The 21,029-nt window shown below is 43.3% G+C and overlaps 2 protein-coding genes across 2 annotated transcripts in view; both read left to right on the top strand.

Annotated features, from left to right (window-relative positions):
* The window catches only part of GRAMD1C (GRAM domain containing 1C), a 72,891-nt gene extending 67,081 nt beyond the window's left edge, over positions 1–5,810 (top strand). Inside the window, exons 15-18 of the mRNA XM_066621259.1 lie at positions 1,214–1,271; positions 3,860–3,970; positions 4,477–4,582; positions 5,512–5,810. Coding sequence (XP_066477356.1) covers positions 1,214–1,271; positions 3,860–3,970; positions 4,477–4,582; positions 5,512–5,589 — 353 coding nt within the window. The 3' untranslated portion in view covers positions 5,590–5,810. The remainder of the gene's footprint in view (positions 1–1,213; positions 1,272–3,859; positions 3,971–4,476; positions 4,583–5,511) is intronic.
* Positions 5,811–9,555: 3,745 nt separating this feature from the next.
* Positions 9,556–17,227, top strand: ZDHHC23 (zinc finger DHHC-type palmitoyltransferase 23). Its single transcript, XM_066621757.1, has 4 exons — positions 9,556–10,191; positions 12,020–12,715; positions 14,212–14,379; positions 15,810–17,227. Exons 1-4 carry the CDS (start codon positions 10,046–10,048, stop codon positions 16,075–16,077), a joined length of 1,278 nt encoding a protein of 425 aa, XP_066477854.1. The 5' UTR covers positions 9,556–10,045; the 3' UTR covers positions 16,078–17,227.
* The last annotated feature ends 3,802 nt before the right edge of the window (positions 17,228–21,029 follow it).

Genomic DNA, 21,029 nt, shown 5'->3' with positions numbered 1-21,029 from the left:
GAGGACCAGATTATTGAAATTATCCTGCCCATAGTCCCAAAAAGATGCATCCACCTGGCCTGTGGTGGGCCAAAATGAAAGAATACAAGTTTGTATTTCTACTTCTGTAAGGCAGAGATTCTCAAACTGGGGTGTTATGATGCCCTGACCTGAGAAGCCCTGTTTTTGCCCCATTAAGCGGTGGGGTGATGGCAATGGCAGTGACTACCATGATTGTACTGTCACCAGGGAAAAAAGGGGTTTAGTTTTTTCTTACTGTGGTTGTGCTGGTCCACCAGGGGTGTGGGGAGCCCACAGACCCCTCTACAGTGTTCCCCATGCCTCAGGACATTGAAAAAAATGTGATCATGACGCACATAATCACAACCTGGAAGTGGGTTAGAAGCACATTTTTTTCAGTGTTCTGAGGTGCAGAGAGCACAACAGAGGGGTCTGCAGGCTCCCCATACCCCTCCAGAGGGTCGGCATGATCCACAGTAAGAAAAAAACCCCTTTTCCCCCTTGGTAGCAGAATTGTGGTGATTGTGTTGCTGCCTCCTCCCCTCTTCCAGGAGGATGGAGGCCAGAATGTGAAGCCAGATGGGAATGAAACACCTTGAATGTAGTCATTCTTGAAAGAAAGAACCTTCTTTGAAATTGTAAAAATCCCTATTTAATAGGGATTTAATAAAGCCTGCCTATGTAAACTGCCTTGAATAAAGTCTTGAATAAAGACCAAGAAAGGCGGTATATAAATACCTGTTATTATTATTATTATTCCATAAAGACTTATGAGGTCTCCCGGAGTGTTTGGGAACCTCTCCTATAAGGCTTGCAGCAGAAGCAGACCAAGGGCAGAAGCTTCCTGTGAGTGTCAGGCATCTACTATACCCATCTCTTTTATTCTCAGCTCTATGGCCTTATTGGGTGGTTTGCAAATGCGTATTGAATGCACATGTGTTTTTACTACTGACAAACCCAATGTCTGGCCCCTATGCCAGAGAAGGTTTCCAGCTCCTGTTTTAGTGCAATAAGAGCAGTTGCCCAGATTCTTACTATATTATATAAATACCGAATTCACATTTAAAAAGTATATATGTGCAGTAAGCACTCAAATCAGATGAAACCCAAGGCTGTTCTACAATAAGAGGGAGCTGAGAATTCTTCAAAAGAAAGTGAAATTAATGTGAATTTTGTGAGATGCAGATATAATTTTACCTGTCATGTCCAACAGGACCAAAAAGGGATGCTACCAATAAGACCATCATCATCATAGTGGTAATGAGCATCTTGTAAGTATTTGATTTAACTTAAATGTTCTTTCTGCAGCAAGAGTTAAAAAAGATAAGCACTATAGATTAGTAGTATGGAGGCCACCAGCATATGTACTGTATTGGTATTTTTCTTTGCCATTGTGAAAAAAAGTCTAGTTTCTTTTGCACCACCTTTCTTTTACCTTAATGTATAGGAAACTCTTTCATAGCACAAGGGGCAACCTGTGGAAAAAGTAGGTAGGATCAATATGGTGGGATTGGCTTTAGAGGAAACACATCTTCCAAAGTCAGTTCATAACTTCCCCATGATCCTTTCAAACTGAGAGGAATAGCCTTTTCCTTTCAAACTGAGAGGGCTGTGAGATATAGGAAGCTGGACTAGATGGGCCTATGGCCTGATCCAGTGGGGCTGTTCTTATGTTCTTAGTTTCTCTCAGAGCTTTAACAATCTTTTGAGTAAGCCCAATTTTTCCCCTCCCTGTATTAGGCCAGGGGTGCCCAAACCCTGGTCCGGGGGCCACTTGCGGCCCTCAGGGACTCAGAATCCGGCCCGCAGGGAACCCCCAGTCTCCAATGAGACTCTGGCCCTCCAGAGATTTGCTGGAACCCATGCTTGCCTGATGCAAGTGATCTCAGCATGAGGACGACTGTTCGACCTCTCGCCTGAGCTGTGGGACGAGGGCTCTCTCCGCTACTTGCTGTTTCACGTCTGTGATGCAGCAGCGGCAGCAAAGGAAAGGCTAGCTTTGCTTTGTGCAAGGCCTTGTATAGGCCTTGAGCTATTGCAAGACCTTCATTCATTCATATAAGTTCCAACTCTAATATATTCATTTATGTAAATTTATGTAAATTTATTCAAATTTGAAATGTAAATTCTTTTTTTTTCCTGGCCCCCGACATAGTGTCAGAGAGATGATGTGGCCCTCCTGCCAAAAAGTTTGGACACCCATGTATTAGGCTAATACCCAACCCAAGTCAGCATGAATGTAGCATACATGCATAGCCCTCTGTCTCCATTGGGCTTTTGGGGATGGGGGATGGGAGAGACAGAAGGTCAAAGACTCTCAGTTTTCTGCAGATATAGGGAATGTTCAGCCTAGAGACCTTCTTGTTGGCTCCATTTTGTCTCCCAGCATGTTGTCATACTAGCATCCTAGTTCTAATAGTACAGCCATATGTTTGGTAGAATGTCTGATTATATTAAATCTATAATCACCAAAATACGAATATGTACATACTGCAGCATAATATTGTTCAAATTTGATGCCTCCCAGGACTTTTACTCATGAAACCAGAGCAAATGCCATATTTATATGTTTCTGTGTTGCTTTTCTTTCCTACTTTCTAGGGAACTCAAAGCAGCTATTAGCAAAGAGAGACAACACAACATGCATAACCTAGTTTATTTAGTTATTTTTACACCACCCTTCCTCCAAGGGTGATGTGCATGGTTCCTTACCTCCTTTTGTCCTCACAACAACTCTGTGAGCTAGGTTAGCCTGAGAGATAGTGACTGACTCAAGGTCACCCAGGAAGCTTCTTGACTGAACAAGGGATTTGAACCTGGATCTTCCGGGTCTAAGACCAATTCCAGCACCACTACACCATCCTGGCTATTATATATGTTATCCCACCCTTTGCCAAGGGAAGTCTGGTTGGCATAATGGGAGGGAGTGCTATCCTATATTAACCTGACTACAACCTTGAAAGGTAGATTAGACGGACAGATTGTAACTAGTTTATAACTGCCTTGTGCAGGGGTGTCAAACATAAGGCCTGGGGGCCAGATGTGGCTCGCAGAAGCTTTTTATCTGGCCCCCAGGCTCTTAGTGCTGAGGTTTTACTGCTGAAAAGGTAGCCCACATGAAAATTGGGCTCTTCCATAACTTGAAATTTGATCAAGATTTGCATATTTTCTCTTCTGTTATTTGTAGCTAATGTGTTTCCAAGTGAGAAAAAGTGGTTATTTTTGGTTATGACCTATTTAATGACATCACTTCCTGTCTAATGACATCATTTCCAGCCCTCAGCAGGCATCATGAATGATATTGGGACCACTGTATGGAACAGGTTTGACACCCCTGGCCGAGTGAGCTTTGTAGCTGATCAGAGATTGGAAGCCAGGTTTCCCTGGTTAAGTTGTGGTGCTCTAGTCATCACCTCATACTACAACTCTTCCAGGATATTGTGACAAGTACAGTCCTCATTGCTGACATGCTCCTCGTTCTGTTACCCACTCTTTTTATGGAGAGTGGCTGTCTAGCATCCAGCATCTCTAATTGCAGGGAGAATCTCTCCATGTTTAGGGTATGTAGCTGCAGGCAGGGAGAGGGAGGGCATTGGCTTTCCAAGCACACTCTAAGTGTTCTTGAGGTTAAGGCTCTGCACATTTAGAATTTCTGAAAAGGGTGTGTATGCCATTTAAAAGAGAAAATGTGTGGCTTTCTTTATCAACAGCCATATCCTTCGAGGATTGTTGGGAAGTGCCTGATATCCTTTCTTTTTATTATCATCTTAGTTCTCACCTGGTTTGTTCTCTTCCTGCTAGACAAAAAAATAGGAACAATAATGAAACAGTCGTTTTTCTTCTCCTCTCCCCTTTGCAGTTTGCTCTTGCTAGTTTTGCTGAACGTAACGTTGTTCCTCAAACTGTCAAAGATCGAACATGCAGCTCAGTCGTTTTACCGTGTTCACCTTCAGGAAGAAGGATCTGTAAAGTGAGTTATTTTTTCCACTACACCCCCACCCCACCATCCCACAGGACTTTGCCTCACCATTCAAATAGTTTGGATGTACAAAGAACTAGGTTTGGAAGGGAAAACTGTAATGAGGCATATATATGGCTTTCTCAGTGTAGACACCTAACTTTCAGCATGAGATTGTATATGCTTGTTTCGCACACAAGCCTTGATAATAGTAGACTTCTCCATATTTAACTTTTTCATGTTCATTCTCCGTTCTCTCTTATGAAAAGCCTTTAGTTATGTCCTGCTTTGAGTCTTCAGTTTGAATATTAACAATACAGATGGTCCCTCTGGGTATTTGTTACCTACAAGTGCCTCTAAGGGCACAATTACTGGGTATGTTAATTCGGGAATCAGCTCATATGGATCATGCTAATAATGCTAAAGGCTAAGATAAAATAGATAAACCAGAGATTTTGGGTTACTGTGATGCAAATATTTCATTCCAGATCTCAAAGTTGCTATTTTCCCCTCTTCAGTTTAGCCCTTAATGCAGCATCAAGAGAGAGAGCCTCTCGGCATGACACAGACCAAGTCCAGCATGTGAAAGGGGTGCTAAGAGATTCTATAGCATTGCTTGAACAGGTAGATGTTCCTATTTGTTATCCTTGCTTACAAACATCTGAGAATAAAACTTGCATGTGGATGATCTGGAAAAAACTGGAGTTCAAGCATCTTATTAGGAATACCTCTGCAGCATTTGGATGCTATGTAGTCAGATGCACAAATTTGAACCAGTGAGCTTTATATGCATAATAATTAGCATTATGCTGATTATACCATCCTAGCTGTTCAGCAAAAGGATATTGATATTCCAGAACAGGGCTTTCTAAACTCCAACCAGTGGGCTGGATCCAGCGCCCTCGCTAATCCCTCCTCTGCCTGAACAGAATTTACTGTTCTGCAGGGGAGGCTTCCATTGTCACCACTGATTGCTTCCCATGTTCACTTTGCCCACTGCTTCCTCATTCTGCTGCCCCAGCAATCTCTGCTCCAGGATTTCCTGGCAAACACGGTGGGCAGAGTGAACATGGGGGGGCAATCAGTGGTGACAGTGGAAGCCACCCCCGCAGAATGGCTCTGGTCATGCTGGGGAGGCTGTTTGCAGCATGCAGTTGTCTCCAGTTTGGAGACCGCAGTTCCAGAACATATTTTAATAAGGTTGTTTAGGAACTGAGGAAGCATTCATGCTGAGATGTGCATATGTGACAGTACGTGTTTATTTGTATATGCATAGTGCAAAAGAATAACACTAAAGGTGTTTGAGAGACAACATTCCTGTTAGTTGCTTGCTTGTTTAATTGATTACTAATTGTCACTGCTTCTTTCTTCCTTTTTAAAAATAATATTCTGTGCATCTCAGTAAAATTTGCAAGGGAAATATATACTTTAAGAATAGATTATTTAAATATGAATTTGCACAGAACACTATCATTGCTTGAGAGAATTAATTTCTTTAAAAACAAAAACCTATCACCATAATTTAGTATTTTTATTGGATTTTATCTCTGTAGCTGAAGAGTTCCCTTTCTATGCTCCAAAGTAGCTTTGATCACCTGAACAAGACCAACAGTGGGAAGCCTGGAAGCTGATAATGTCACTAAAATCAACTACAAAGAAAAATGAAGATATACCAGCAGTGAAACTATGTTTTCTTTTTCCCCCCTCACAATTTGCTCAGCAGCCACTTTCACAGCTAATAAAGATCTCTACAAAATCAGTTCACATTTAAACTCTCCTCCTACCTCGTGAATCCTTCTGATTCAATTTTGACATCTTTTTGTGAGTAATTTCTTGAACTGTGAATACCTGGTGTGAATGTGCAAGAACACTGTGTTGTCTGGTAATGGTGTGATATGCAAATTTCAGAGAGCATCTTTGATAAAGCTATGTAAAGAAGTGTAATCTGGGATCTTATAGGTTTCAAGAATCACTATTATGAAAGATACAATGTAGGATGTCTCACAAACATTGTCTCACAGAAAGGTTCTCCATATGCTCTTCTGTAATATACCACATGTAACTTTTCAAAAAAAAAAAAGCTGTCTTAAAAGTCCATCTGCAATGTTCTAAATATCTGTGTACCACAGTGTTACTTGTAGGTTGTGTTTTGCTTTTATGGGTGTTTTGGTCTTATAGGTCCTGGTAATTCTACCTCCTTCCATCTACTGTCATTTCAGCTCATTTCTCAGTAAGCATCCATACATGCACAAAACCTTTTTTTTTTTTAAAGCCCCTGAATTTTTAAAAATAAAAAACACAAGTAACATATTCATCTGATTTGTTTACTGAGTGCACAGAGTTCTTTTTGTAAGTATGGTATCATGAGATGGGAATGTTGCACTACAATTAAGAACACTGATATCACAGTTAGTGAAGAAATGCAAGAGGCTTTCTAAGTGCTCTTCCAGAAATACAGAATAAAGTAAATAAAGTGTGCACAAATAAAATTGTGAGCTCACTTCCTCATTCTGCCTATGCTGATACTTAACTGAAGTGGAATGAATTTGTGTCTTGTTTATTTTTAGGGCTCTAATTCTCACCAGCTTTTCTTCATGAGTGCCTTTCTCCTTGTGTGTGCGTATATATAGGGAATGAGCTTTAGGAGGCAGATCAAAGCAACCCCAGCTAAAAAAAAATCATGAAAGTACTGTACATTGTACTATGTGTACTCAAGAACATATTGGAGTAATTGGTATCCTACCCACGTTCCCAGAATATCTCTAGTAAAAACCATGAAAATCAATATCATAAATAGCTAATCAGGTAAAAAATAAATGAAGGCATTTTCTGTGACTTCTTTTCTGATGTTCTGCAACTTTTTGTACTTGAACACTACATTAGCAATTTTATATAAAAAATATGGAGCTGAATGTTGTATATAATCTGTAGGAAAATGATACCAGTTACAGATGTTTCTGTAATAATTATAAAGAGATGATCTAATAAAGTTTTCAGAAGGCAAAGCTGTGTATAGCTTCATTACATTGACTTTTTAATTTTTCTTGGCCTCCTGAAATTGAAAACACAAGAGACAACTATGCCCTGTGTCCCCACTGCATCAGAATAACATAATAAGGCTACAATCCTAAGAATACTTACTAGGGAGTAATGCTTGTGGAGCTCAGTGGGATTTTTGGATAACCATACTCAGAATGGCACTGGTTGGCAACCTTCAGTCTCGAAAGACTATGGTATAAGCCTATAGCACCCAGTATTCCCAGGCGGTCTCCCATCCAAGTACTAACCAGGCCTGACCCTGCTTAGCTTCCGAAAAAGCAATAAGGTTACTGTTAATGCAAATAGCTATTAGTGACTTTTGAGCCATGAATGTTGGAGGTGAGGCATAGTGAGGATGGTTGGAAAAACTATAATTAAATCAAGCAAGGACCAGCCAGGGGCACGAGGGGGAAGAAAGGTCATGATCTAGAAAGGACCAGAGAGACAGAAATAATTCTAATGGAATGAAATTGCATGCCACCATGTTTTTTTAAAAGCAAACTTGACTCTTGCCTACCTTGCTTGAAAACAGCTGGCAAAGGAAGCTTCTGCCTGAGAATTGCTGAGCCCACCAGTTCAAAATTCCATAACTACAACCCCTGCTGTCTGTAGAGCTGGCAAAGGTTCTATATTTCATACGGAAGAGTCATCTTGTATGACAAACTGGTGAAAGGGGGTGCGTTAAGAGTTGCTTGCGCTTCCTTTTTTGCTTCTTTGTAATGGAAGAAGCTAACAAGACTACCACTCCGTTACCCTATGTCAGTGCTGATCTGATGTATCAGTGATGTACGATAACAAATATATTGGAATTGCAGCTACAGTATTTTTTATAAATAAGTATGGCCCATCCATTACACTGGGCAAGGGGGAAAAAACCCCAAAACATCACTTATGGCCAGTGTAATATACTTCAGTGTAAATAACTGCATGCACAGAAAAGCTCTCAGTAATGCAGGGTGGGCTTGAAGAAGTTGCAGACGACAGTACTGTATCTTGATAAAACTGCTCACAATTAAGTGTACTGCAAATCCTCAAAATTACCTAACCAATCCATGAGCATAAGGTGCCTACTGAGAGAGACACTCCTCATTCTCTCTCCCACAGTAGAATGCCTTGTCGGACAGTTGTGGGACATGCATATACAGTCAATTCTCTTTAAAGGCAAATTTGCTTACCTGTGAGTGGCAGAATTGTCACCTACCTCTTGATATCTGCCTATACTGTGCCAGTGCACATGGGGGGTTTGGCACAGCTATGAGATGGCTGGTGGGGGAGGGGGTTGTGGTAATCACAGCCAGCCAATTATACTCATTTTTTAAAGGAAGTTATCTGGGTAGAGTCAATTTTCTGCATCAAACGGGTATTGGCTCATGGAGAATCATCAGACACATTTGTGTCCATTTCCAGACTTGCTCCACTATCTTGGGGACTCCAACTGAACCTTTACAACCTTAGTGATGAGAGGTCTCCGGAAGGCTACCTGAGGGCTGCTCTGGGACTGGGGCAAGTAAGAGACAGGTGCAGGAGGGTGAATCAACCCCCTTCCCACTGCTGAACTCTGAAGCCTTATTGTTGGGCCAGCAACCTTCAATGGATAGTAAGTACAAATGAGGAAGAATCAGATATTGATGAGTCCTCACTATCACCCAGCCCCATAGATTTTAAGGCTAATTACAAAGGTTAGTTTTTAGATTAGTTTTAAGATTTTAAGCTTAGTTCACAAAGTTCAAAGAGTGTATGGTGAAGAGGGTCCCCTGGAACCTAACCCCAGTTTCCCCATCATCCAACTAAGAACATAAGAAGAGCCCTGCTAGATCAGGCCAAAGGTCCATCTAGTCCAGCTTCCTGTATGTCACAGCAGCCTACCAGATGCCCCAGGGAGCACACAACACAAGAGACCCACATCCTGGTGCCCTCCCTTGCATCTGGCATGGGAGGTAGCCTACTTCTAAAACCAGGAGGTTGTGTATACCCATCATGGCTCATAACCTGTGATGGTCTTTTCCTCCAGAAATTTGTCCAATCCCCTTTTAAAGGCATCTAGGACAGCTGCCATCCTGTGGCAAGGAGTTCCACAGACTAACCACACAATGGGTAAGGAAATATTTTCTTTTTGCTGTCCTAACTCTCCCAATTTTAGTGGACGTCCCCTGGTTCTGGTGTTGTGCGAGAGGGAAAAGAACCCCCCCCCCCGCATCCACCCCTTGCATGATTTTGTATGTCTCAATCATGTCCCCTCTCCTTGAGTATCGTGAGAACCTGTTCCTTGCCCAAGTGCAAAGAAAGTTCGCTTTCTTTCGCTGGCAGCAGTCCCAAGCGGAGCCGCCAGTCTGGGGCCCCCTTGCAGCAGCCCAAGGCAAAGGCGGTGGGGACTTCAGCCTGTGCCGCTGCTGCGATGCACCTTGGAGATTGCGGGGCGTTTCCCCGCTCCCTAAACCTCCCGCAGGCAGGCATTGGGCAGCGCCAGTGACGCCACCGCCCAGAGGAAGAGGCCGGCATTCCGAGGAAGCCGGAAGCCTTTGCAGGCGCGGCGAGGACGATTAGGGGAGAGCTGGGAGCAGGGCGGCGGATTCTGGAGGAGGCGTGCAGTGGGTGCCTGTTGCTGCCCTGGCTGGAGGGCACAGGTGGGCTTGGTGGGGAGCGCAGGGGAGGCTGTTCTGCTCCAGCGCCACCAATGCCAGCTGCAGCTGCACCAGGAATGGGGTTCCTTTCTCTCCGGGCACGCCAGTAAGTTGCCACTTGGTCCATGTGCGCGTCCAGGAGGCTGCGGCTGAGCGGCGGGGCGCACGCCTCGCATGGCAGAAGAATCCCCATACCCTGCTGGCAGCGGCGGCAGCATCCCTGCACAGAGCAGGGCAAGGAGACCCCTCTGTGAGATCCTGCAGAGCTGCTGCCTGGACCCCCTCATGCCTTCTTGACTGCCTGGCTCCTCCAGCCAGGTGCGCCCCGGTGCCTCCGCATGCTGCAAAGGCTTCCTCCGCCCGCCCGCTCCTCTTCGATGCCCGTCAGAGCCCGGCTGGCAGGACTGAGGCTGCCGGAGAAGCAAACATGACCAAACCCGGGCGGAGGAAACCCGAAGGCCCGGGCATGGAGGATGCCCTCTGCTGCTGCGAGTACCTGGATCGCAAGGGCCAGCGGAGCCACCTGGCGGCCTGCCTCTGCGAGTGCGAGGACCTGGACGAGTGCTGTGAGAGGTAGGGAGGCGGGGTGGCACCCCGTTGCTGGGGCTCTTGGAGGGTCCTCCTCCTCTCAAAAGACCTGACTTGGAAGTCTGGGTTCAGGGTGTGATTCCTGCCCTGTCCTTAATGTCCACCACAGGTTACAAGCTGGGTTGGGGATGTGCAACCTTCCTATGAAACGAATTTGTGGAACTCCTTGCCACAGGATGTAGTGATGGCATCTGGTCTGGATGCCTTTAAAAGGAATTGGACCGATTTCTGGAGGAAAAGTCCATCACAGGTTACGTGATGTGTAATGTACAACCTCCTGGTTTTAGAAGTAGCTACCACAGAATGCCAGCTGCAGGGGAGGGGACCAGGATGCAGGTCCCTTGTTGTCTTGCGTGCTCCCTGAGGCACCTGGTGGGCCACTGTGAGATACAGGAGTTGGACTACATGTGCCTTTGGCCTGATCCAGTGGGGCTCTTCTTATGTTCTTATGTTGCCTCTCTCTTCTCCCTGCCTTCTGAGAAAGGGTGGGCACTATGGGCCTCCTGTGCGGTTCGATGCCGTTGTTGTTTGGGGTTGGCTGTGTTTTTAATGCCAGAGCTGCTTGACTTTAACAGACGGACAGTCACCGGAAACTGTTTGTTCTAATGATGGAAAGCTTCACCTGTTGAATTTCAGCTCTTGCGGCAACTTTTCAACAAAGCATTTCAGGAGAATGAACAGTGATCCTGCTCTTGGCCATGGGGCGAGATCTTTCTGTTCAGCAAGGATTAAGTTAGGGCAACAAACTTCCAAAGCAGGGTGGCACATTGGAGAAAAAGGACTGCCTTTGATGTGACCTTTTCTCTGGATTTCTGTGTAATGCCTTATAGGGAAGCCATGCAGGTGTTTCTCTCATCGTGCTTTCAGTCAGAAATGGGTATGTGTAATATAGGGTAGATGATTATTGCATGGCTTCCCTGGGGTGTATGTATGGTTCTCCTGCTCACACATATTTCTAAATTTATAGATAAGAGAAATAGGACACAGAAATTTGGGCCATAAAAGATTTCTTGCATATCCAGTACAAAAGGTCTACAGCTGCCCTCAAAGAAACTAGCTTTCTGTTGTGGCAATTTAGCAGGGGGTAACCCCACCCCTCCCAATACTGCTTTTATGCTTTTACAATGTGATGGGGCACATTGTAATCTTCTGGGATGGCACACTGTCTCTGTTGTTAACAACTACAGGTGCAGCCTATTTATCCACAGATTTTTTATTTGTGGATTTGTCTCAATGTGAATGGGGTGGGGGTACTGAAAGTCACACACACCTTTGCTTCCTTTGCCCTGTGCTGGCATCTCCATCCATTTCCAGGCAGCCCAAAACATTGCAAAAAGGGAGCTTTAGCGGGGGTGGGGTGAGATCGCTCCGCTTTTACATTCACTGCTGCAGGGAGCTCTAACAAAGGTTCGCACCAAGCTCCCTGCACCCTGGGGAGGCTGTAGGAGGCTTGGGTAAGTGCTCCCAAGCCCCTGCAGCCCCCTGAGGATCACGCGGCTGCCTTCGACCCCCCCCCCCCCCGCCAGAACTTATAGTGACTCAAACTCTCCTGGAGAGTTTGAAAACCACTGAGCTCAGGCAAGGAGACTGTTAGGCACCAAGGTAAGCAAATCCAACTCTTGGGCTGAAACCAAGAGTAACTATGTGACATGCATGCTTGTCTCTCACAACATGTGAAGTTGCCTCAGATGTATGAACCTCCTGACCCCTGGCACAAAGAGGGGGGATTTAGAGAGAGAGAGAAGCCAGCGCAGATGTATTTCTTTGCTTCTTTAGTTGTATCTGAGCAGAAATTTGTGCTTTTCCCTAACAGGTGGCTGACTTGCAGATCTTTGCCCCCAGGAATTTTGGAGAGAATAGCAGACACCTTTGCTGACCGCTTTCGATTCCCATGGCTCAAGGGGGCTGTCAAGATTGATATCAGCCTCCTTCCACCAATCATCTTATTGCCAGTCTTCCTTCACATAGCAGCCTTGCACTTTCTCTTGGCTGTTGTTATCCTGATATCACTTCCTATACTGGTGCTGTGGTATTACTACCTCACACACAAGAAGAAGGGACGAACTCTCTTTTTCTTAAGTCTAGGGCTTTTCTCCCTGGGCTACATGTATTACGTGTTCCTCCAGGAAGTGGTTCCCCGAGGCCATGTGGGGCACAGACAGGTGACTCTTCTCACCTGTGGCATGGTCCTCATGCTTGTGGCCTTGATTCGAGCCAAGAGAGACCCTGGCTACCTTTGCCAAACAAACAGTGACAAAGCACTTTGCCAAGGGAACGGCAGCACAGCAAACAGGAATGGCTTGGGAAGCTCCAATGGGCTTTACAGAGCAGCTGTAACTGGCATTGTTATGAACAATAACACTGAGGGCTATTCCAGGTTGTTCAAAGAGGACCCAGGTAGGATTACTGAGGACTGGTGCACCAAGTGTCAACTGCTTAGGCCAGCACGAGCTGGGCACTGCCGGATATGCAGCAGGTGTGTGAAGAGACTGGATCATCACTGTGTCTGGTACGTTCCTTGAGGTTTCAGGTTGTTTCATCTTTTCTTTCTGACACCTTTTACCGGCAAGCTGTGGCTCCTCCCTTCTCCTTTAGTCTGGTGTGTGTCCGGAGTCTTTGACTGGTGGTTTGAGTGTCAATTAGATCTGTACAATAGACTGGCTCCAAGTCTCAATATTTGATGCTACTTGCATTCAGGTCATGTTTGGGAATTTATCTTCTGCTAAAACCACAAGTGTTCTCAAGGATAGTTTAAAAAATGTTATACCATCAATGGTTGTAAATGTTATGATGCCTTAATGCAGTGATTTTCAACCTTTTTCATCTCATGGCACACTGGCAAGGTATTAAAATGGTCAAGGCACACCATCAGTTTTTTGACAATTGACAAGGCACACTGTGCTATCAATGGGAGGCTCACATCCCCAATGGCCCTACTAATATATGACCCTCTCCCAAATTCCCATGGCACACCAGTATGCCACGGCACAGTGGTTGAAAATGGCATACTGGTGTGAAAATGGCTTAATGGCCTCATTCAAGGCTGTGTGGTTGGTGTAGGAAAATAGTATTTATTTAAATGATGTATAGCCTACCTTTCCTACAAATACATGGAGTACACAAAGTACATATAGAGGGGAAAAAACAGTATAATGTCAAAATAGGAACAAAATATAAGGTGCGATAATCAAGAAAAACAATATAGTGCAATTAAACAAAAATTAAAACAAATTATGACCACAAAAGTGCTTCTTTCTGGAGTGGAAAGGTGGGATATAAATTCTACTAATAAGTAAATAAAACCCCAAAGCAACTAATTGAGAAAGAAAGGCCAGGTGTGAAAGGAAAGTCTCCAGCCCTCACTAGAAGGCCAACAGGGGAGGGGTCAGTTCTTAAACCCACTGGGAGGAATTGCATAATAAAAACACCAACATTTCCATGATTGGGCAAATCTGCACACTTCATTCTGTGCCCACTTTGTATCATTTCAAGATGCAGGTCATAAAAAAAATGGAGATGTCTTCTTCCTCAGATCTGGGTTGGCAGAGGGTAATGGAAGAGGTTCAGGGTAGGTACACCATTTGGAGGATGTTGCAATACGGGGGTAGTCTGGGACTGGTATACTCAAGTCACTGGAAGCCCCCTTCCAACTCTCTTCTGATTTGTTCATGCTCTGTTTGTACACCATGCTCTGATCCTGGTTACAGGATGAGTGCAAACTCTGATTTTGGATGAAATGGAAAATTGTGGTTAGCCTCAGACCAGAAAAGGGGGGAAGGAATTGCCATGCACAAATGGAGGAGGGTCCATGTGGGCCTGAGGATGGGGCATGCAACACTAAGCCATAATTTGGCTTACATCCAATCCAGCCTAGTGTAACAGTCAGTCAGTACACTTGGATTATTACCTTAAACCAAATGAGGACAAGCATTTATGGGCATTTTGAATCTGGCACTTTGTTTATAAATCATTTCATCTTAAATGTGTTTCCTTTGTCCCTTGGAGGATTAACAGCTGTGTTGGGGAACAGAACCATCCAGCCTTTGTCTTCGCTCTCTCCCTCTTTCTGCTCACCGCAGTGTATGGAATTTCTTTGACTTTGGACACCATCTGTAGGGGGAAGGCCACCATCAAGGCACTGTTCTACTGCCCTGGTGTGTATGCGGACTACAGGTGAGAGAAATGCTTATCTGAAGCACAGTCTTTGAGCCTGGCTCTCTTCCTATGCCTTCTCCCGAGGCTCTTGTTGGGTAATTGGTATTGGCAACCTTCAGTCTCAAAAGACTATGGTATCGCGCTCTATCACTAATGTTAAAGCACTTTCCTTGGGAGGCTTTGTGTTAACAGATCAGTAGGCTAAGGCACTCCCCTGCACATGTGTGTCTATGCTTGTGATCTGCCAAAATGGCCTTGCAGAGCAATTCTGTGGCTGAAACAAAAGGTAAATTCCAGTGGTTTTATTTGCTTGGTCACTTTTGTGCTTTACTCAGGAAAACATTATTGCTTTCTAGGGTGACTCATTGCAAGCATCTTGCTCCCCTCCTTTCCCTCCTATGCTCAGATCCTAACATTTCTCAGATGATGGTCATGTTGGTTGTGCTGTGTTCTTTCCTCTTGCCTGTCCAGATGCTCAACTTGTTTCCTCTGACAACTCTTGTCATTATCTTTCCTGCCTTGTCAGTGTATCACATTCCAAGGGAGTTGCTATGTATCAAATTTTTACCCCATCTTTCAAGCAGAACTTCCCAGGGTAACTACCAACGTAAAGAACAATAAATAAAACCAAATTAAAAAACAGGTTCATCAGCATTTAAACAGGAAACCCATAAAGAAGATTACATATTTATTAATGGATTATTTTCCTGTCTTCGTACTTCATTTTCCCAGCTCAGGCATGTTACTTTCCCCTGCATGAGCAGCCATATTGATTCGCATTGCTGGCATCCATTTTGTATGTAACCACCTGCTGCTCCTACTAAAAGGAAAATCCTGTTCTGTGCAATTGGCAGTGTATGGGGTGTATGCGGTTATGCATGGCTTAATTTCAACCATCTTCCCCACCCCATTCCCACCTGTCCTTCATTTTGAAATTATCCCTGTGACTTTATTTGCTGTTGGAAACTACTGAGATAAAATTTGTGCAGTTCATCTCAGCAGTGTCCTTCCCCAGTTGTTTTCTCATGTATCCTTTGTCATTCGTGTTTTAAGATTGTGAGCCCCTTTGGGATAAGGTACCATCTTCTTATTCCTTAACTGCTTTGAGAACAGTTTTTGTGAAAAGTGGTATATAAGTATTAATATTTATCTTCCAGAGCAGTTGCATATGTCAGGTAGCTGACTCTTGGATACCGGTTTGACGATGAATAAAGCTGAGTGCTTGTTATCCTATTGTGAGACAGAGAAGATGATGACAAAGAGCTGTCTGGAAACTGTCTTTGATGGAATGAAATGGGCATTTGAAGGGAAAAAATGATGTTGCAGTTTGTTCTTGCATGATATTGGGATCAAGCTTTCTACTTTTACTATTGGAAGAATACGCCAATATCTGTCCAAAACTCTTTGTGCAGCTATGCCAATGTTAAACATTTTTCCTTACTTTCTAGTTCTGCCCTGTCGTTCACCTGTGTGTGGTACTGCACCATTGTAACCTCTGGCATGGGCTACATCCTTCTCACCCAGCTGTTGAACATCAGCTACAATGTGACCGAGAGGGAAGCTCGGATTGCCTTGCGGGAGAACACTGGCCGCAGGTTGTTATGGGGGATAATTGTTGACACAGGCCAATATAATCATGGCTTCTTGCGCAATTGGGTTCAGTTCTTGACCTTGCGCTCCCCCCTTCTACAACATTCCACTGAAGATATTGTATGAAGTAGCGTTATCAATCACACGGAGTTAACTCCTTGGTTACTCATCTAATCATCCATGTCTTAAAACATTAAGGGCAGGTCACTCTTCCTTGCTGGAAGCTAGGAAACAGACTGCAGTCTCTAAAGCCATATTGTAAGCTGAAACTTTTTCTCAGAAAGAAACATGCACTGTGTCACAGGATAGGAAAGATGCAAGTACGGAAGTGACTACCCATGCATGTTCAGTGTTTTTGTATGAAACATCATACATCAGATACTAGAGATGGAGCTTTCATATCATTTGACATAACCTCAGACTCTGTGCTTTTACTGTGGAAGCAGTTTGTACAATTAGCTAGGGTTGTCATGTTATGTACATACATATTGTAAATCAGCTAATTGATGCACTGGTGCTTGGGTTGTGTTGAGTCATCAAGTTGATATCGGCATGTCACTAAAGGGCAGAATATGTTTTCTGGTTCCAATGCAGCATCTTGCATTAGAAGGCAGTGATTCTCAAACTATAAAGTGGACCCCAGGAAAGGTGCAAGCCACCTGGAGAGGAAATCAAAAGTTCCAGGGAAGAGGCAGTGCCAGAGGTACTTTCCTTCTAGCAGCAAAGATTTACCATTGCAGCCACCCAAACTAACTATAACTATAACTATGCTAACTACAGAAGCTGCAAGAAGCAGCCAGAACTTCTAGTCACAACAGTTCCTCCCTGAGTCATCTCTTTCCATGGCTGGCTATCTGACTTTTAGGAGAGAACCTGAGAGAATTTATAGGTTTCTTCTAATGCCTTGTTGGATTAGTGCCTCATCCCACAGATCCTTACATAGTGAGAAAGTATGAATGTGTACAGAGCTCTGTGAGGATTTTGGCAGTCCCATCTTCTCGCCAGGTGATTGTACAAAGGTTTAAGAACCATTGTTCTAAGGTAAACGCAGTCCAATTTTAATATACCATAACCAAATCACTGGGCAATTTCCAAACTCTAGCCTGCCATTACATGGCCTGTGTTTTGTCAGTGGAGGGAATATTAGAAAGGGAACTTCCATTCCCATGCAGAATTTTTTAAAAATTCTTTTCATTCTTGTAAAAGTGTTGCTCCAGTGGTTTTGTTAAGTGCCTTGGTGAGACCTTGTATTTAGAGCTGTGATTTGTGAGGCTAGTGGAAGGCAGGGCTGAATGCCCCCTCTTCTCTGCCACAAAGCATGCAATTAGCTTATTAAAAGCTAACTAAAACCTCAATCAGAAACATGGTCTATAATGCACAAAATTGAAAAAATTAAAACCATTGTGAAAAAAACCTGAATCTAAGTTTTAAAACAGCCTAAAAATTAGCAATATAGTACTGAGCCTCAGAAAGTAATTTAAAATGAAAAAATTATATGGTAAAAACGGATGGAATTTGGATAGCATATTTAAGTCATTTTAATAATTCTGGCTGTTGGCTTAAGCTGGACTTCTTGTTTTATGTAGCATTCCCATCATAATCGTTCAGACAATCAGGTCAAATAGATGCAGGTGCCATTTATACAGGGCCAAAGTATGACGGTCTGTTCTACAGGACTGGAAGTGATACTATCTTTGGATCATGTATAAAAGGGTTGATTTACTTAGTTGCAATCATTGTATTTCAGCTGGTGAGGAATACCTTACCTATTCTTTGTGACAGTTTTGCTGCTGAAATAAGGTACACTTTATAATGAGTTTGGACCATTGGTCCCATCCAGCTCTGTATTGTTTGCAATGACTGGTAGCAGCTCTCCAGGATTTCAGAGAGGAGTCTTTCCTAGGCCTGCCTGGTGATCCCAGAAACTGAACCTGCAACCTTCTATGTGTAAAGCAGCTGCTTGTCACTGCACTGTGGCCCTTCCCTGCAAAGAGCATTGTAACTCTACTCATACAGTTGGAATGGAACCAGTACCTTTGCAGGCAATGGAAGCCTTCATCTAAACAAAATGAAACTGAAATAACCTCAGCTCAGGCATAAGTGCCTGTTGAAGTGCTTGAGCGTCTTTTGCATTTGAATTGACTAGTCTTTCAGCTCTTCAAAGGGTCACTTCCATTACCAATATATGCACATGTTCTAAGAATGGTTCAAAGGCAGGGAGAGATTGAATTTGCCTTTGTTACCGAAGATAAGTTTTCTCCTTTTGAAAGAGAAGCAGGGCCTTGCCATCAGCATAAGCAGAAACTGCACAAATCAAAAAGAAACTGAGTGTTGGACCCATTTTGTTTTAGCATACCAGTGCTCGGTTACCAATGCCTTTAATGCAGCAGATAATCAATGCTGGAGGAATTGCTGCCTTTAAACACACATGACTTATGAAGCTGTCATATCGAGTCAGACCAGTGGTTCTCACACATTTGGCATTGGAACCCACTTTTTAGAAAAAGAATCATGTTGGTACCCACCGGAAGTTATGTCATGACCTGAAGTGACATCATCAAGCAGGAAAATTTTTAACAATCCTAGGCTGCAATCCTATCCACACTTATCCAGGAGTAAGTCCTATTTACTATCATTGTTAAAAATATATGCATAGTAGTCTGTTAAAAGTATAGGTCTGTAACATTTCCCCAAATGCAGTCACATGCTATGGTAGCATCAAGTCTAATATATTAAAAATAAAATGTTGAAATGAATGGGGACCCACCTGAAATTGGATTGCGACCCACCAAGTGAATCCTGACCCCCAGTTTGAGAAACACTGAGTCAGACTATTCCTACATCTAGCTCAATGTGGTCTATACCAGGGCTCTCCATACTGTGGCCTGCAGGCCAGATCTGGCACACAGTCGAATCTGTCCCCCAGGTGAGCAGAATGCTTCATTCCTCCAGCCACTTCCAGTGTCAGTTGCCCCAGCAAGCTTTGTGCCTGGATTTCTGGGCAGACACAGCTGGCCCACATGCAGTTTGGGGGAGATCGGTGGCACAGTAAGGAGGCTTCCTGGCAGAACAGAGCATTTCATTTGTGCTGGAAAAGCCTTTTCTGGAATGCAGTGGTCTCCAGTTTGGAGTGCACTGGTCTACACGGTCATGCAGCAACTCTCCAGGTTCTTGGGCAGGGGCCTCTTCTAGCCCTACCTGCAGGTACCAAACCGTGAACCTACAATGTTCCACATGTAAAGCTTCTTACTTTGCAGCCCTTTCCAATGAATTATCTAATTTCCTCTCTCCCATCTGTCTTAAAAGTGAAAGCTTTTTTCCCCATCTGTATTTTTTTAATGGAAGTCTCAACTTATGCCTAGCACAAAGTGAGGTATTTGCTATTATCATAAACATTCTATACACAACCCAGAACTTCCATTAAATGTATTAATTTTTTCTATTCTAATAGATTGTAGAAAATATACAGTAGGAAAAAAATTTAGCAGCCACTATTGGCATAGTCCGGAAGCTGGGAAACTGAGACTGGAGTCTTGCTCTATCAATGTGGCAATTTGTAAGTACTGTAGCTAGTGTTGGTATTAAGAATGTGGGCTAAAACATAGGATATGTCTTATTTAGAGCAAATATAACTGAATTCTTGAATCCTAGTGGTTCTCTGCTTATGCCCAGACTACAGTACAACGAGCTCTTGCCTTCATGTTTAGTTAGCCTCTTGCTACAGCCTTGGGAAACTGGTGAAGTATTCTTGTTTACATTGCATGGTTGTGGGCTGATTAGGCAGACCTGGGCATCATAGATAAAAACCCAGTTGTTGAAGGAATTTTAGAGTGATCATTGAATGTCAGGATGAATGTTTTATACCTTTTAGCTTTCCTTGAGAAAGGCTGAAAGCATTACCTCATGCGTGTCTTTGAAACATAGCACATTGTTAGAAGGAAATGTTGCCATGGAAAGGTAGTTCAATAGCCACAAATAGGCTCAGGGGGTTTAAAGATTTGTTAAATGCTCTTACACATTGCAGCAAATAAGTGGAGGGTAATGCCAGCTGGCTTTTATACTGAAGGCAAACCACTTTACCCTTCATGTGAAATAAATTATACATAATTTAGTCTTCTCTATTTGGGCAATTGTGTTCCGAGCCCACCTGGCCATAGTAGCTTCTGTGTTGGGTATACAGAAAGCTCAGAGCTCATCTTTCACTTTGGCAGGAAATGAAAAAAATCTGTTGCATCTTTAAAACTCATCTGTATTTTAAAAAGATCTAGTTTTGGATGAAACCGGGTTAATTAGCCTAGGAAAATATTTTCCCCATTATGGTTTCACACAATCACTTTGAAAGTTTAAAAACTTAACTTTTTTCTCTTTTAAAAAAATCAATTTGTGTTGTACAGTGAATTTCAATTAACAGACCCTCTTGAAATTTCAAGGTCTGACTGCCTGGGGGCAAGGTCATACCCATAAGACACCAGATTTATATTATAAGCACAGCACTGGGTAAAAAGCACAGTGTCAGGAATAAACCTGCTGTGTTTTTCCAGTCACATGCTTGCCAGCTGTTTTGTAGAGGTGTTAAATAACTTAGATATTTACTCCACATTTTTATTACCCTTCCCAATGAGCCAGCAGCATTTCAGCCTTCTTGTATTAATGGTGCTTTTTCTTTCAAAGTAGATTGCTTTCAAGTGTCTTAAAATAATTTGCTGAGAGTATCTCCTCTAAAGCAAGTAATAACTGCCTCACTGTCTAGTGTCTTAATTACATGTTCTGTAATTTAAAAAAATCTGGATATGAATGTATTTTGCTTCTGTAGAGGAGGATGGTACAAATATGGATATTTTCTGTATTGTATTTTAAGTGTCATTTATCTGAAGACTTGATTCTACTGCCAGGTTCTGCTGTACAGTAAAGTACTCGAATTAAAAACAAAACCTGGAAACATGTCTTCTCGGTAGTTCATGTTTTGCAAAACCTGACAACAGAAAAATATAGGATAAGAGACCAGAATTGCTGGTAACTTGAATCTTTCCCCAGTTGGGACTTGGAAGTTTGTGAAATACTTTCTGTGAGTTTTATCA

The sequence above is a fragment of the Tiliqua scincoides genome, chromosome 3, assembly GCF_035046505.1.
Source record: "Tiliqua scincoides isolate rTilSci1 chromosome 3, rTilSci1.hap2, whole genome shotgun sequence".
In the NCBI taxonomy this organism is placed as follows: Eukaryota; Metazoa; Chordata; class Lepidosauria; order Squamata; family Scincidae; genus Tiliqua; species Tiliqua scincoides.
Note: the sequence above shows the minus strand (reverse complement) of the source record. Positions and strands in the feature narration are given on the sequence as shown.

Bases quoted from the DNA above. Each gene is read 5' to 3' on its own strand.
- ZDHHC23 (XM_066621757.1), top strand. From the start codon at position 10,046: ATGACCAAACCCGGGCGGAGGAAACCCGAAGGCCCGGGCATGGAGGAT. The intron at 12,716-14,211 runs GTACGTTCCTTG...TGTCCCTTGGAG, and splicing joins CTGGATCATCACTGTGTCTG to GATTAACAGCTGTGTTGGGG. The intron at 14,380-15,809 runs GTGAGAGAAATG...CTTACTTTCTAG, and splicing joins GGTGTGTATGCGGACTACAG to TTCTGCCCTGTCGTTCACCT.